The sequence below is a fragment of the Perca flavescens genome, chromosome 14 (assembly GCF_004354835.1).
Source record: "Perca flavescens isolate YP-PL-M2 chromosome 14, PFLA_1.0, whole genome shotgun sequence".
NCBI lineage: Eukaryota > Metazoa > Chordata > Actinopteri > Perciformes > Percidae > Perca > Perca flavescens.
In genome coordinates this window covers 21,591,967-21,607,914 of record NC_041344.1, presented here as the reverse complement: position 1 = coordinate 21,607,914, position 15,948 = coordinate 21,591,967, and the positions used below count along the sequence as shown (strand labels likewise).

At 41.4% G+C, this 15,948-nt stretch overlaps 2 protein-coding genes across 4 annotated transcripts; both read right to left on the bottom strand.

Moving 5' to 3' along the window:
• Positions 1-1,410: 1,410 nt before the first annotated feature.
• cbx3a (chromobox homolog 3a (HP1 gamma homolog, Drosophila)) lies at positions 1,411-4,535 on the bottom strand. Of its 3 annotated transcripts, none has more exons than XM_028597307.1 (5): positions 4,436-4,535; positions 3,268-3,427; positions 2,906-3,059; positions 2,224-2,318; positions 1,411-1,963 (listed from the first exon to the last, which is right to left on the bottom strand). In XM_028597307.1, the coding sequence occupies exons 1-5, from the start codon at positions 4,518-4,520 to the stop codon at positions 1,837-1,839; spliced, it is 621 nt and encodes a 206-aa protein (XP_028453108.1). In that variant the 5' UTR covers positions 4,521-4,535; the 3' UTR covers positions 1,411-1,836. The 3 variants fall into 3 exon arrangements, with proteins under 3 accessions (XP_028453108.1, XP_028453109.1, XP_028453110.1); XM_028597308.1 differs by lacking the exon at positions 4,436-4,535 and adding an exon at positions 4,152-4,429; XM_028597309.1 differs by lacking the exon at positions 4,436-4,535 and adding an exon at positions 4,273-4,429.
• A 729-nt stretch (positions 4,536-5,264) lies between these two features.
• On the bottom strand, positions 5,265-14,677 carry nfe2l3 (nfe2 like bZIP transcription factor 3). The gene is made up of 5 exons (XM_028598182.1): positions 13,373-14,677; positions 11,539-11,619; positions 10,257-10,370; positions 9,601-10,057; positions 5,265-7,499 (listed from the first exon to the last, which is right to left on the bottom strand). Exons 1-5 carry the CDS (start codon positions 13,886-13,888, stop codon positions 6,724-6,726), a joined length of 1,944 nt encoding a protein of 647 aa, XP_028453983.1. The 5' UTR covers positions 13,889-14,677; the 3' UTR covers positions 5,265-6,723.
• Positions 14,678-15,948: the final 1,271 nt, after the last annotated feature.

Sequence of the window (15,948 nt, the reverse complement as noted above, 5' to 3'; positions counted from 1 at the left end):
TCTAACAGTTCTTCAGCTTCGACCTGTCAGTTTGTGTCTATGTCATGCCATGCAGCAATATGACGTTAACCCAATTATATTTTCAGAAAATGTTCCATAGCAAGTGCTTGATAATGGGTTGACTGTTGTCATTGTAGAGACAGCATGTGTAGTTGTGTGTTGTAATATGTGATGATCTGAGATTAGGATGCAAGTAATGGCTCTGCTGCACTGATTTAGAGGCTTGTCTCAATCAAGATATTTCTAGATTTGAGATGTACCATGACTCACTTGTTGAAACTCTTGCTTTTTATTATCTACATTTTAGGAAGAGGCTGTTGTCACTTTGTTTAGAGATGTCATGGGGGGGTTTTCTACAGAAACCAGAAACTCTTGTGAGTAGCCTTAGGAACTTTATCTACACTAATGCACGAAGGTCCAAAGTCCATCCCCAATGCCCTGCAGTCATGAGTTCTCCACACTGCTGCAGAGCTGGCCATGCCATCTGGCTACATGGCCCGAGAGACACCCATAACTTACTAACCCAGCTGTTTGTTAGTGGTAAGTACTGAGCTTTAATGATATTAGAGGGTGTCCCCACAGACTGGCAGGGGTTGAAATGACTTACCCAGGTAAAAGTAGCAATAGAAAGATAGTCATAAAATAAAAGTCCAGCATTTCAAATCTTACAAGTTACAATTGAAAGCAAAGATGGACTTCCATCAGGATTATTTAGCTTCTCGCTTTTTTTTTTTTTCTGTACAACTTAACTGGTAATTAAGGGCTGCATTCAGTGGAATTAAAGTATAGTCTCAAATCAAAATGCTGTGAACATTCTTACTACCCACATATGCAGATTGGCCTCAGATTCAGGTAGACAAGAGGAGTTGAGGACATATCCAAAGACAACGGTCTACATGTACAGTGTGCCCGTGTCAGCAATAATAAACTAACAGGGTAGGTTTGCTTCTCTACATTATTCATGTCTGTGCCATTGAGTGACTCAGCTCTTTAAGACTGAAGCATTACCATGTAAACTCTTAGACCCTCGGACATGTCTTTAGCAGGAAACAAGACAAATTAAAACATACTTAGGTTAGAGGTCAAACATGTCCTCATTAGGGGCCAGCAGAAAAACACTTTCATGAATGTGGTCACAAACATTTTGGAATTTTCTTATTGTTTTTATTGGCACCAAGGGCAATGACTATTATGAATGTACATAAACCGCCAGTGCAAGAATGAAAATTTCAACCAAATCAAATTGTAAGCTCTAATTTGTCCACAATTCCAGTTTTCAACAAATTATCTTGACCAAAAGTAAATCAAGTTGTCAAAATATAGATTAACATCCATAGTTAAGCCTGCATAGGTGTTTTTCTTTGCTAATCCTTAAGACATTTTTTCCTCGGAACCATAAAAGCTAAGAAGTGGAATTTGGTCACATAAAACCTTTATTTAGAACTTCAAATCATATTTACAGACAGAGTTTACAAAATGCACTTTCAAACTAGAAGAGGTGGTTGACACCTTAACAGACCAAAGTAGCCATTTAGAATTTACAAACTTTGACCAGGAATGAATATGGGCAGTGGTGGGTTCTATCAAAGAGTATGCTTTCTAAACTGCCATAACATCAATTATTGTATGATAACAGAAGACTTCTTTCATTATACGTAACAACCCCACCCGCCCCAATCAGTTCCTTTTATATGTACAACAACATAGCTCTCCTTGGCGGCCATACAATGCGAGGGTTGAAACATCTTTGAAAATAACTAAAATAGCTAAAACTAAGAAGCCAGAGGAGAAAAGTCAGTCCTGAGGAAAGGGGTGCAGAGGACTGCAGGGACCATTCTACTGAGCCTCGTCCTCTGGACAGGAATGCCATGTCAGTCTCTCCTCATAGAAAGAAATGACCACCTGAGGGCAGCGAGTGTTGGCCTCACGGGCTGGGACCAAATCTGCTTCATCGGAGTCTTTCCTAAAAAGGAAAAAAAGGGGGGAGAAAAACATTACAGCAACCGTGGACCCTTGTGTCAGCAAATCATTATTTTTCACCTCAGTTTAGACGTTCCTTAAACTTGAGGGAAATTCTGCTACAGCAGCAGTACCTGGCTGAATGTACATCTTACTTATCTCTGAGGGAATACTTCATGTTTCAAGTGCAAAAAAATAAATAAATAAATAAATAAACAGTTTGAGCTGTGTGCACATAAAGTGACAATTTCCTTCTGTACTCACCATTTCATCAAGAACATCAACTCCCCGCTACTGTCTGTTGCGCCAATTATTCGTTCTGGGTCGAGGTTCCTAGCGAAGCCACGTGGTTTCTCAGCCTACAAATAGTGACAACAATTGCTTTAACAATTTGTGTGTAGTCTAAACAATAGGAGTGTGCCGAAAAAATAAATCTATTCACATTTGTATTCAATGCTCTAAACTCAAACTCTGACCAAAATTCTTTTAACGGTTTTATTTAATACTTGAATTATTAACGTATTTGAAAGCTGGCAAAAGCTTTGCACTTTTTAGTGTCAAAAGGTTTTTATTTTTGTATGAAGACATAACGTAATATGAAACTACATTTAAATTTGTTGCGGTTTTTTAAATTGTATGTCTATTACAGTCACATGGGAAAAGTAACTACATTTACATACTGTGAAGTTTTTTTTTTTTTAAATATAAATTGAGAATCATTTTTGAATCGAAAAATCAATTTTGAATCAAATCTTGAGCCCAAAAATTGATATTGAATCATGACATTTTCTGAATCGTGCACCCCTACTAAACAAGGTAATGTTTACATATGACATCATCATTTTACAGAATTTGGAGACAGTCATGTGAAGGATCCCCACTGCTAAATTCAACTGGTATCATCTCAAAATGTGGGTTGGAGAGGAATGTGAAACTGTGAACTCACATCTTTCTTCTTGGCTTCCGTCTCTGGCTCATCTGTTGATGCCTTTCTCTTAACGGGAGCAGGCTTCTCCTTAACATTCTTCTGTGCTTCCAAAAATGCTGAAATCAGTTCTGGACAATCCAGGTTCTCCTCTGGCTCCCAGGTATTGTCAGCCCTAAATAAGCAGGGAGAGGGTCACCATTTGCACAAAACACCCCTTAAGACATATTTCCATAGAGATGCAACAACATAGTTAACTAGCTTCTAGGCAGAACGGCAGCTTATTTATGCAACCAAAATAGCTATGGACAAAAGCATGGCACAACCCCATACCAGGGAAGCCCTTCCAGCTCAGCAGGGGGGAGGTGTCCCGAGGAACTCACTCTGTAAACCCTTTCCACTTCAGGAAGAATTCTACTTTCCCATTGACCAGACGTTGGTCAAGTACTTTTTCCACAACAAATTCCTCAGGCTCTTCCTGTGTGTCCTGTGCATCCTTCTTCACGTTACCCTTGGTGTTCTGCTTCTTGCCCATGTTGTGCACTAAAAAAAAAGGAAGGAGTGTGAGAACTTTTTAAAACTGTTCTTGCAATGCCATTCAACTAATTCACATGGATATGCATAAAGATACTGCTGTTATCCACATTAAGTTGAAGGAAAGAAAAGTGAGACAATAATGCCCCATATTAACTTGTTGTAGCCTAACTGATGCCATCTAAACTAAATATCGGTAACATTAACGTACATGAACACGGAAACGCTTATACATCAATACTATTAACGTGTTAATGCTAAGTTGCAAACCAATTTAGCTGACGTTAACGTTAGGTGTTGTGCAAAAGAATATCCAAAGCCAGCCAAATCCCAATATAACGTAACGTAGGATAGCCTACGTGCAAACTGTAAATGTAATTAGCTGATAGTATTTCAGACATTGGCGGTTGATTAAGATGCGTGGTGTGAAGGAACAACTTAAGTTAGTGATGCTAACATTAGCACTTTCAATAAGCAATTTACGGTAAACGCCAGGCTCGCCAAGATACAAACGCTCAAGGCCCAAAGGATGCAACAAAATCTTGATATAGCTAGACACTTCTAGTTGTATCTAACGATAGCTGACATTAATGTGACTTAGTCAAAACATTGCAATATACTCTGAGATAAAATAGCAAACAATGTGGTGATGTAGCTAAGCAGCCTTAAGTTAAAAGGTAACATTATAGCTAGCTAGCTAATATTGTTGTGGTAACGTAACGTTATGGCTCACTTTCTGCGCACACTGCGTTGCCTGCAACAATGTCCAACTTGCAAAAGAAAGCTACCGTTAGCTTGCCTTGGTCAATCGATTATGATGCAGCGTATAAAATAGATTACTACTGCATACGCACCCTAAAAACAACAGGAACGGCTTCGGCGATGCCTTCTTAACACGCGGTCAGCCTTCGCTTTATGGCTTTATCTCGGCTGCAGGGCGGTAGAGGCGCCAAAAGCTAATTGTAGGATTTCTACTTCTACGGGAGCCTAGAAGGAAAATGATCTTCTCTCCTTTACCTTTGCGTTTGCGCTGTTTGCGCCTCGTGCTATCTTCTTCTTTAGGGGTTTGAACTGCAGTTGACAACCAACGTATTACGTGCATTACCGCCACCTTCAGCTTCGGAATGTGGATCAGCGATTAGATCCATTAATCCTGTTTCTCTGAGAAAATGTAAGAAACAAACTGTTTGCTCCACTGAACATGTCAATTAATGTTATTATATTAAGAGCAATTCCAACCTAAAGCAAAGTACTGCAACAGTCAAGAACATGCATATATAATAGGAATATTACAATACAAAATATGTAAAAGACACTGTAACAAATACCTATTACAGTCCATGATTACATGCACAACAGACTCCTCGTTGAACCTGACAATGCTCACATAAACCACTTGGATGGTTTCTCAGGATCTAAAGTGTGCAATTTCTTGACCTATGTTTCTAAATTTTTAATTGACTTTATTTAAAATTGTACAGGAACCACTGCTTTTGCTACCCTTGCATTGCTTTATTCCCTTTACCTCTGATTTGCTTAATACGACATGTGGATCTATAGCATCTCTCTGTACAGCTTGTTTTGCAAAGTCCAAGACACAAAAACTCCGCCACTGAAATATGCCATTTAGTGTAAGCCCTCGGTCCTTTAAAGGCTGTGGTACAAGGACCGTAAGGTCTTAAACTACTTTAGGATTTTTTCGGACTACATCATTTAATCACCATCAAGGTTACGTCTCTCATCAAAAAGCATAATTTAGCTTGCTGATATCCCGTTATCAATGCTGGCTATTCAAAAGAGGTGTAGCTACGCTCCTAAAACAGTGACACAAGAATGAGACAGGCTGTTTTGTTTTTATGTTTTTAAATCAGAAAGAACAATGTCAGCAAAAGCATTTCAAATTTCCTAAGCAAAAATCATACTATCAACAGTCAACAATCACCATGCAATCAAAAACATTTGCACCCAGAAACAAAGAAAAACTGTTTGAAATTTAACAAAGTAAACTCTTTATCAAACCAGAAAATTAAAAACACATTTGTGAGGGAATAGAATAAATACTTCATGAGTTATACCACTACTTTATGCACCTTCCTCCATTTAACTCACTCAGCTGACTGTTTAAAGATGTGTGCCCATGAACGGCAAATGTTACCAAAAACTTATCGCAAATATATAAAAAGCAACATCCAAATTAACATTAAATAGTTGATTTTATACTTTTTTATTTTTCCCAGGAAATGGGATGGTTTAGGGCCATTTAAATAATGAAGAATTTGTAGTTGAGTGCATTTAAGTTCCCCTAAAAAGGAAATGGTTTTATTTAGCCAAAATCTATAACAAACTAAGGCGTGAGGTAGAATATAATCTTGCCAAAACGCTTACGTAACTGAAAAAAATGGGTTAAGAAAAATTGTGCTTGAAACGAATTATTCAATATTATTGAAAAAAATTAAATGGTAGCCTCCTAAAAAATATTTTTGTTATGATAATGTGCATCTGTGGATCATGTGCACACATAATAACCAAAACACGTATCCAATGCAAATTAAGGCCTTGTCAGTTTAATCATTGGTATATTGTATGTCATCACGACATAAGGAAAACAACATTCAGTACAAATTTCTACTGAACAATACATGCCTTAAAATATCAGAAACAAAGCTGTAAACTTTAGATAGGCAATGTCCCAATATTCTCATCACAGAAATAAACTTACCATTATGAAAAAAAAAAAAAAGATACTGCCCTCGACAGTTTCACGATGCATATAAGCATTTCAGGAACCTCAGAAACTTTAATAAATACAATCTTCAACCTCCTCCTTATACTAAGTAGGGATATATCGAGAGGCGAGATTACATGGAAACAAACAAACATAATCCTCCCTACGAGATCGCTATCCAGTAAGTGTCACACTGCTGGGCATGTTAACAGACATGTCTGGTTGTCTAAGTTTGTAAGACTCAACTTTAATGTTAACATGCACAAAAGAGACTGGTAGCATCGCCAGCAGTTTAGCTGATCCATTAAACTGCCCATCGTGCCTTGTCCATCTTCAATAAGCAAAAAATGTCCAGTGTGTAAGCTACATTTTTCCACATGAGAAATTGTATTTACAGATATTTTAATTATCTATGTTCTGAGTTTCTTTTCTTTTTGCAGCTTTTATCGATTTAGGGTCCCAACAGTGGTGAATCCACATGCACTTTTGCAAAAGAGGAGGTCCCAAAACCAGAGTCAGGCAAGTAAGTTCAGAAATATCCAAAAACCTAGAAGCTCAAGTCTCAGCTGGCAATACTGCATCATTGCTTTTTCTCCTTCTTCCTCTTGTCTGTTTTGTTGCCTGTTGATGTGGAGACAGCAGGCCGTCTTACAGGCTGAACTACAACCCTCCCATTAGCCCCGCACTGCAGGGTGAATCGTTCTGGGTTCAGGGGCCGTCCTGAGTTGTCCCTCAGCCGGGCCAGTACGTCTCTGGTCAGCTGCTTTATCTGCTGGCCCACAGCACCCATTGTCTTGGCTGTAAGCTGTTTCTCCCTCAGTAGCCTGCCTCTCTGCGCATGCAGCCTTTCCACCTCCTCCTGCAGCCCTGTGATGGCATCTAGTTTGCGCTTCCGGCAGTTTTGCGCAGCCAGTTTGTTCTTTCCCCGTCTGCGGATATCCCTCAGGAGGGTCACCTGTTCCGGGGAGAAGCCATGACCGTCAAGGACCTCCAGGAACTCCTCCACAGGCATGTTGACAATCTGCAGGACAGAGAACGGGATGCACAAGGCACGGGCGCGCAGCTCATCACGACTCAGCTCCCTGTCGTCAAACCTTGGCCCGTCATCATCATCTTCACTGAGAGGCTCCTCTTTGATACCTTTGTGAGGAAGGGTTACTGATGGCTGGTTGAAGAAAGCAGGAGATGAGTAGCTGTGATCATGCCACACACTCTCACTCAGATCAATTGGTGACCATGTCGTGTTGTAGTCCATGATGCCTTTTGAGGGGACTGAATCCACCTCGCTGCTGTAGCCTGTAGCTCCACACTCATCCTCACAGTATGAACTGGATGACGATGACATCTCGGATGAGCCTGAATGAAGGAAAAGTTCATTATTCAGGGTATCTGTATATTTTTTAACAGCAAATTAAATGACTTTTAAGACATTTTTAAGTCCTCTTAAAAAAAAAAAAAAAAAAAACACAGGAAAATGTTCAGCTCGACACAACACAGAATGGTGTGGCAAAGCGTAGTGCGGCACAGCTCACCAGAGTCACGCTAAAGACAGGTCACAGGGACACGACAACTTTTATACCAAGTGCTGATTCGCCTTACAACGCTGACGTGGTTGACTGTGTATGTATAAATTATAACCACATATTTCCACCAACTGCAGAACGGCTGTGGATCAGCTCCGCTGCGTGTCGGCTCCGTGCTCCGCTGTCCTTCAATACCCACCAGGTCCGGATTTGTTCCGAACGGCTGCGGTCATGACTGACAGCTGAAGTCACGAGGACCCACGAGACCTCGCGATTTCACATATGATTGCGCAATATAACAACAGGAGGTAGTTTCTATAAACAGAACCACAAAACCAACAACAGTTTGTTTCAGGCTCGTCTCCGCCCATTATGACGTTTTCAAGGTGTAGTGCAGGGAAATATGATACACCGTGAGCACGGTGTATTTTATTTTGAAAATTAACGGATGTTTTATTTTGTTTCTGTGCTCGACTTCCTGTCCCGCACTATCTGCCCTGTGCTGAACTGCTGCGGAGCTTTCCGGCATCCGGCAAAAATAGAAGCTCTGCGTATCTGCTCCGGAGGGCTGCGGCTCGCCGGAGCTGTGCCGGAGTCGGAACGCAGCCGTTCCGCAGTCAGTGGAAATACACACATTGACTTTAACAGAAACCTAACGACTCCACCGCCTTTCCGGAGCGTTTACGCAGCCGTTCCGCAGTTGGTGGAAATTGAGGGTAAAGGCTGTTTTACAGTTGTGCGGAGGCTCCACGCAGAGCTCTCGCCGTAGCCTACGTAGGTGGCTTGATGTTTATACTTGTGCGCATCAAGCCGGCATGTGCGTATGTGCGTGTGTAGTGAGTGATAGAGCGAGAGAGTGACGGCGATTAGCTTTGGAGTGAGTATCAACTCTAGAGTCATAGTGAGAGAAACAAAGTGTCTCCCCTGTGCTTTCTGACCAAGGTGGGAAATCTGTAGCAGAAAAAGTTAACCCTCTCCTTGATTTCAAGTTGTGTATAGAGAACCAGGAAATGAGCCAAGGGAAATGCAACGCTACCAAGCCGCGGCCGAGCAACGTGCGTCGCTGCTACTTGCAGTTACATTTTTCGAGAGGTGCGCGTCAGGCTACAGCGTAGGGTCCGGGGTAGACGCAGAGGTGTCTGCGGGGCTACGCCGTCGATTTTACGCACGACTATAAAATGGCCTAGAGCCTTTAAGGCACTTCAGGTAATTTCTAAATTCTGGCCCCTCATAGCAGTTTGAAAAAGACATGGAGGACAGCCCCAGGACATTACAAAAGTCCACAAATACACAAAAGTTAAAGTATTCATCATCTTTTCTCTAAATTATGGGTAAATGTGGCTGCCAAATGAGGGGGGTTTGGGGGTTCTCCCCAAGAAAATGTTGTTCAGGGTCTGCTTACTGTGATTACTGCAAGCACATTCAATAATCTATTCATAGACCTAATGCAATTTGCAAAACTACCGAAGGCATTGCTTGATGAAGTGGACGGCCTTGTGGAAGGCTGAGAGGTCGAAGTGCTAGGTTCAACAGGAGAAGATGAGAAGATACTTCTGGGCACTACTTGCCTGCGACAACACATACTTCTTGTGCTTCTCTGCTTTCACGTGTGAATCGAGCGCTATGTGGCCCATTGTCCCCCGCTGTATCGTCTTTTTACATAAAGCGCACATCGCTTCATGATTACTTCATGAAAAAAAACGGATGACGAGTCGGACTCGGTTGCACAGACATCCTTATTGTAAATTCCAGATTTCAAGACATTTTCAGACTTTAAAAATCAAAACATTTATTTAAGTGGTTTCAAGACTTTTTAAGGACCCGCGGGGACCCTGTTATTGTATTAGTGTGTATAACAAAAAACATTATTGGCTTCACAAGCCATTGCAATAAAGACATTTAATCTACAAATATTTGTAAAGATTTGAACCAACCTGGGGAGACTGGACCTCCAGAGCTGCTCTCCAAGGAGAGACCAGAGTCCGAGTCCAAGTCCTCGAGGACCTGTGGGTCTATGCTCTCCAGAGAGCCCATCAGCTGGGTGTCCAGGCCTTCCAAACCTAGCTGATTAATCTGGTCAAACACTGCCTCATCCAGACAGCCGCCCAGTGCACTATGCGATGACACATTTCCAGTTAAATTACATACTGTAGCAAAGGGAAGAGCAGCCAGACCCACTGCCATCCCTGGTGACGCGTCCGAGTGCGAGTCCAGTCGTAAGAGGGTTCCTTGTTGTTGGGTGACTGGCCTGGACTCAGCTCTTTCAGACGCCACACCAAATGCTCCAGCACTGGTTACCATAGCATCATGCAAACTGACATCCTGGCTGATGGCGCTGGTGATGTCTGTGCCGAGGTCTGACAGACGCTCGGTAACAAGGGAGTCCAAGTCCTACACATCAGACATACGTTTTAGCAAAATCTCAGTCTTTGCAATTTTGAAAAACCTCCACAACATGTAGAGCATGACAGGAAGCAAAAACTCTCCATTGTAACATAGTGATCCATCTGAATTACTCTCTGCAAAGCGATATTATGCTTTATATAAAATACATTGCCAGGCTTCTCAGGAACATGAGAAGACCACTTACGTCAAGGTCAGTAACAGACAGAGAGAGTAAATTGCTCCAGTGCTGGTCAATATCAATGGCAGGAGGATGGTGGCGTGCTGGATCAGACAGTGCAGTGATGCCTTCAAGCAGACTCTGCAACAGGCAAAAAGAAAATACAAACAATACCGCAGGGACAGAGTAAAGCCCAGTTCAGACCAGAGATTCACGATGAGACGAGTTGAGACTTGCAACGCGCCGGTCTGCATCGTGAAACCTGCCAGTTTACACCAATGCGACGAGGCGGAGCGTAATCTCCATAGCAACGACTCTTCGTACGTCTGTTCTAACTTCCGACTTTCAGGCTTTTTTGTAGCTTGATATTTTATTTGTTGCGTCCAATTATGAACGTAAGCGATGCTTGCTACAGTTGCATTTCCAGTGATGAATCGGCGAAAACAACTTTTTATTTATTTGATTCACTTCTTTGTTCTTTAACGCCTCTCAGCCCGCTCTCTCTCTCTCTCTCCAGTCACTCTCTAGCTCACTTGACCACATAACGATACCGTGCTCGCGGGCGGTATGAATAATTTATTTCTATAGTTTGTGGCTAACTTAACAAGCTGACTTTGCTATTGGCTGTTGAAACAGGCGACGTCCCTTACGATCTAAAACCAGCCTCTGGAGACTTGACCAGCTGAGTCGCAGGCAACGCCATCACCCGGCTTAAGTCGAGCTGAGACGGGCCGGTTCAGACCCGCTGCAACTTTTCACTGCAGCCTTTTAAAATAGTTTTGGCTCGTATATTTGGTCTGAAATAGGCTTTAGTGGTATGTTTAAGCAATGTCTCAAATGTGAATTAAAGTATTCGTGCCAGAGTTTAAAACCCTACTACAGTATATGCTTTAATATATCACTTAAAAATACAAGAGAAAAAAACTGCTGAAAATGCATAATTATACTCTTAATTCCTCTTGGAAACTGAAACACAAAGTCTTTCCCTGTGAGACATACAGTAATTGTCGGGTTTCAAGGTCCCTAATCTTACACGGTGTTAGCAAAACAGAACTGTCATCAGAATGTTGCAATGTAAGTGATAAAGTCATGTTAAAATGTCAATTTTGGATAAAAAAAATCGGTACAACGTAATTTTTAACACTCATGCGACTGTAAAACCTCTGCAAGCACGACGCGCAAATTAAAAGACAACCAGTATAGCTACGTTTTAGTAAACTGCAACTTTTTAAAACACTGATACAATGTGCAACATTTTCAACAGTATACAGCAACAAATGAAGGCAACTGTGACAAACCAGGATCATACCTCTTGTTCCAGTGTGGAACTGTGAGCCAGCTGAGTAAGTGGGACAGGTTCTTCCTCCTCTTTAACTTTAACATCCTCCTCCTGGTAAGTCAAAGAAAGGCAGATGGAAGAGAAGGGGAAGACACATTTGGGGATCAGGAAAGGATTCAGAATAGAAGAGAGGGGAAAGAGAAAACAAAAATAGTCAATTTGTTGGCTAACATCCTACCTATCATACCTAAAAGACAATTACATTTCTGGTTTCCCAAATCCCACTATCGCAGATAATTGGATAGCTCAGAAAATGTTCTGACTGAGAAAAGAAAGTTTGTTTTAATAAGCGGTTGTTGTAACTCTGGAAGAAACAGAGACCGCCTGAACAGACTACATTTAACCCCAACTTCTTTCACTGTCCCATCAATTGTGGTCAGGGCCTTTCCATGTTAGAAATGTATTAGCAGCTTTATTTGTGTATGAAAGTGGGGCTTAGGGGAGATATATATATATATATATATATATATATATATATATATATATATATATATATATATACATATACATACATACACACACATACATACATACAGACAGTTAGGCTAATTACTCCCAGAAATGACCCAACCCTGTTAGATGTTGTAAGACACTCCTGATTCACCAAGGTTTGCTCAAGCTCTGTCTGAGCTTGTCGACTTCTACTGGAGTAGCTTTTCCATCTTCAAATGGCCCAGTGAATGTAGATAAGTATTGATTATTACTTTCAAATATCACAGTTGTAGTCCTCTCATTTGCAACACTGTATTTCTAAAAAAATAAAACACACAAAAGCTTACCCTTTAAGCAGTTAAGCTATTACTTATTTTACTATAGAGTGGGTAAGGTAAAAAAGCATGTGTTCACATCACATTATCCATGTGAACAAGAACCCTGGGAGGGGGCAGTGTGCAAGTATGGACCACCGCTTTTGTGAAAGCAAACAGGGTGTGGGTCTAAGCCTCACTTCTCCGCCTCTCAAGGCCCACAGCTGCTGGTTGAGTCTAAAGAAAGGGGATAAAGTTACACAATTGGCGACATCAACTGTCCTCAGGACATAACATTCACCAAGCAGCTGTTTCTACCCCAAGCTAGAAAAACTGGATCACTGGCAGAATTGAATATAAAGGTCTGGGTGCGATTACAGAAATCTTAAAAAATATAATGGCAGTCACAGATTACAGTTAATTGGTTATTATTCTTACTTTTAGTGTTTAACAGTTTAACACATGAGTGTTTTACAGATGCATGGACACACAATACACAGGTCTTAGTAGGGTCTTATTTGTGAAGTTAATTCTGCTGCCCTGACTATTAAGACATGGCTTCATGTGTCACGTCCCATAGTGAGAGTGACAGGTGCAGCAGACAGACGAATACTTGTAATGCTGTACAACTAACTAGACTGTCTTGTTGTTAACTGGTTATATAGATAAGTCAATTGTTTAACTAGACCAGTTAAGCAAGAACTGAATCACTGGATTGCAACTGGTAGAGCCATACAAAGTGAAAGTGAATGCACATTTCATGTTTTGCCAACAGGTTGTTATCACATTGTGTTGTTTCCTGGTGCACAAGGAAATGCTCCAAAATAATAAGTTACCTGTTACATGGGCACCCATCATAACATTGGCAGGTGCTGCTTGTTAGCTAGTGATAGCATTAGCTGTTCTGTTAAGCAGTGAGGAAGTTTTAACTCTGGTTCTCCACCTCAGTCAGTCAATTTCTTTAACTGGGCAGCCAACCGTCTAGGTCACATAGCTTAGTTAGCAGCAAACTGTTTAACTTTAGGTTACATTTCACACACACACACACACACACTTGCCTCTTTAAAAAACCCGCAGGCTCCAGCGCTACAAGGCCTTTGTCCGAGTTCAGGGGTTGTTTTGCACACCTCTTGGCCACTGTCAGGCAGGTGTTCACTGTCATTCCTGACTTCGTCCCCGGGGTTTTCTAACCCTGAGTTGGTGTCAGTGTTGTTGCTGGTTGAAGGCCCACAGTCAGCCTTGTCAGTGGCAGACACTTGGTGCACCAGCCATGCGTTCAACTGTGTGGGGAACCGCGGTGAGCCAAGGGTCCTCACCTCGTCTAGTAGTCGGCGACTTGCAAAGAAATAGTCCAACTCGGGACATTTTGGGTGCACACTGTATCCGTCAAGAGTGTCTCTCAAATTATGAAAGGGGGTCTGGGTGTAGGCTGAGCTAGGACCCACGTTAATCTCTATCAGAGGCGTATAATAGTCGCTTAAGTAGCTGTCGATATCCACACGAACTCCAATCAAACTGAGTAAGATCGTTAGCTGAATTAGGCCTTCTGTGAGGTATTTTTTCGCGATTTGCATTTTCTAAATACTTTTAGAGCTGCAGATAATTGCTAAATACTGACCCAACAGTTCCTCTTTTCCGAATGGACAAAGGGAAAAGGCTAACAAAAGAGCACGCCTCCCCCTGTCAGACAAAGAGGTCCGCCTGTAACGTACCGGCGAAATCGTTAAATAGCTATGCTAGCTGTTAGCAGTGAGCCATCAGCTTTAATAACCGGTTATTGGGAACCTCTTGGCGCAAACATAGCGAAAACGACGCTCTTCAGCTATTCGTCGGCGGCACCTAGCTATCAAAACCTTCCTGACGTTGCTAATTAAACAGAAAAAGGAAACATCTGAAAAGCTAAATGCTGTCACCGTAGTGCGTGCTGCTACTGGGGAAACTTCGTTCCAGGATTTGCATAGCTCATGCAGATTGGTCCAAAGCGCTCGCCGCAACAGATTTTGATTGGACAATAACAATGTCAGTTGTACATTTGACCAATGAGGGTAAGGGACAGTTGGCCACTATCTCCAAGTCGCCAACCCCCACCACAAACAACACACATTATTTACAGAAATAATAGCAGAAACTAAACTGATTTCACTTCAGAAATATCAAATATTGATCTTTGTTGTGTTCGTTTCCTACATTCAACAACAACATAGACCCCAAAGGGGGTTGTCAGGAACCTGGTTAAGCTGCAGTTCCGGGATGTTTTTGCTGTTGACCAACATCATTTGTCCCATGTGTGACCTACTGGTTAAAAGCTGAATTACAATTTGAACTTGTTCTTGTTCTTGTTCTTGTTCTTCTTGTTCTTCTTGTTCTTCTTGTTCTTCTTCTTCTTCTTCTTCTTCTTCTTCTTCTTCTTCTTCTTTAGAGTTTAACGGCAGTTGGCATCCAAGTCGTTGCATTACTGCCTCCTATTGACAATTTCTCAATATCTATTTATTCAGACCAATACACTACAATTTCCTAAAAACACCAGTACCTTTCCAAAACGCAAATAGATATTTCCTTCCATTCATAATAACACCACTTTCAAGGACATCTGTAATCCTGAGTTCACCTAAACCTAATTTCCGTAGTCCAGCAAACATAACCCCTCTTTCTCGGACATATTTCCTGCATGACATCAATACATGCTCCACTGTCTTCATTACCTCACATACATTGCACAGGCCAGTCGGATGTTTCCCTAATATAAAAAGTGTACCATTTAATCTACTGTGACCTATTCTCAGTCTACTGACAATTACTTGTTCTTGTCGGTTAAACCCACTGTAACTCATCCCAACTTGGCCTACCTTAGCCTGAATCATATGCAATTTCCTCCCCTTATTTCCACCATCCCAATACTGTTGCCACTGTCTGGAAATTTCTTCCCACACAATGCTTTTCCCCTCTGACTTTGATAGTTTAGTATTCAGTTCCACAGCACCCTTCTTAACCGCCTCCTTTGCCAATTTATCCACTCGCTCATTACCTGGTATTCCTGCATGAGCAGGAACCCACATGAACACCACATTCACACCCTGATCAACAAACCTTGAATTTGTAAACAAAATTTCATACACAATTTCTTGGTGATTCCTGGCTATTTGAACTTGTTCAACTATAGCCTAACCCTAACCCCCTAACAAAGGGGAAAGACAACGGCGGAATCCTGGCGTCTACAAAACAATTTACCCACACCCAAAACAAATCGGTCTATAGGCTACTTTATTCCTGATCATTGGTGGAAAGAAAGAAACCAACATTCCCTCCAGTAGTAGGCTTGTAAGGAAGGCTTCCAGATAACATTTTCTATGAAAACATGTGTATGCAATGCATTGTAATGGTTATGGACTAAACTACCCAATAAAATAGCTCCACCTCTATCAATTTAACGGGTTAAACACACTATTGAACACACCATCGCAACAATTTTACTTTATCTGGATTGAAACATTAGTCCCTCTCAGATCAATATTTGCCATTTAGATAATGTTGATGATGATGATGTAATGAGGTCATGTTATCCTTAATGCAACCATTTGGATCTTTCAAGGTCTGTCTTGTCAGTGGTTTTATAGTCAAGGATGTTGTCAATTTA

Coding starts and splice junctions, on each gene's coding strand:
- cbx3a (XM_028597307.1), bottom strand. CDS start 4,520: ATGCACGTAATACGTTGGTTGTCAACTGCAGTTCAAACCCCTAAAGAA. Junction 3,428..4,435: donor CAAACAGCGCAAACGCAAAG/GTAAAGGAGAGA, acceptor CTTTTTTTTTAG/TGCACAACATGGGCAAGAAG. Junction 1,964..2,223: donor TTGATGTTCTTGATGAAATG/GTGAGTACAGAA, acceptor TTTCCTTTTTAG/GAAAGACTCCGATGAAGCAG.
- nfe2l3 (XM_028598182.1), bottom strand. CDS start 13,888: ATGCAAATCGCGAAAAAATACCTCACAGAAGGCCTAATTCAGCTAACG. Junction 10,371..11,538: donor GTTCCACACTGGAACAAGAG/GTATGATCCTGG, acceptor TGCCTGTTGCAG/AGTCTGCTTGAAGGCATCAC. Junction 7,500..9,600: donor TGGAGGTCCAGTCTCCCCAG/GTTGGTTCAAAT, acceptor TCCTTCATTCAG/GCTCATCCGAGATGTCATCG.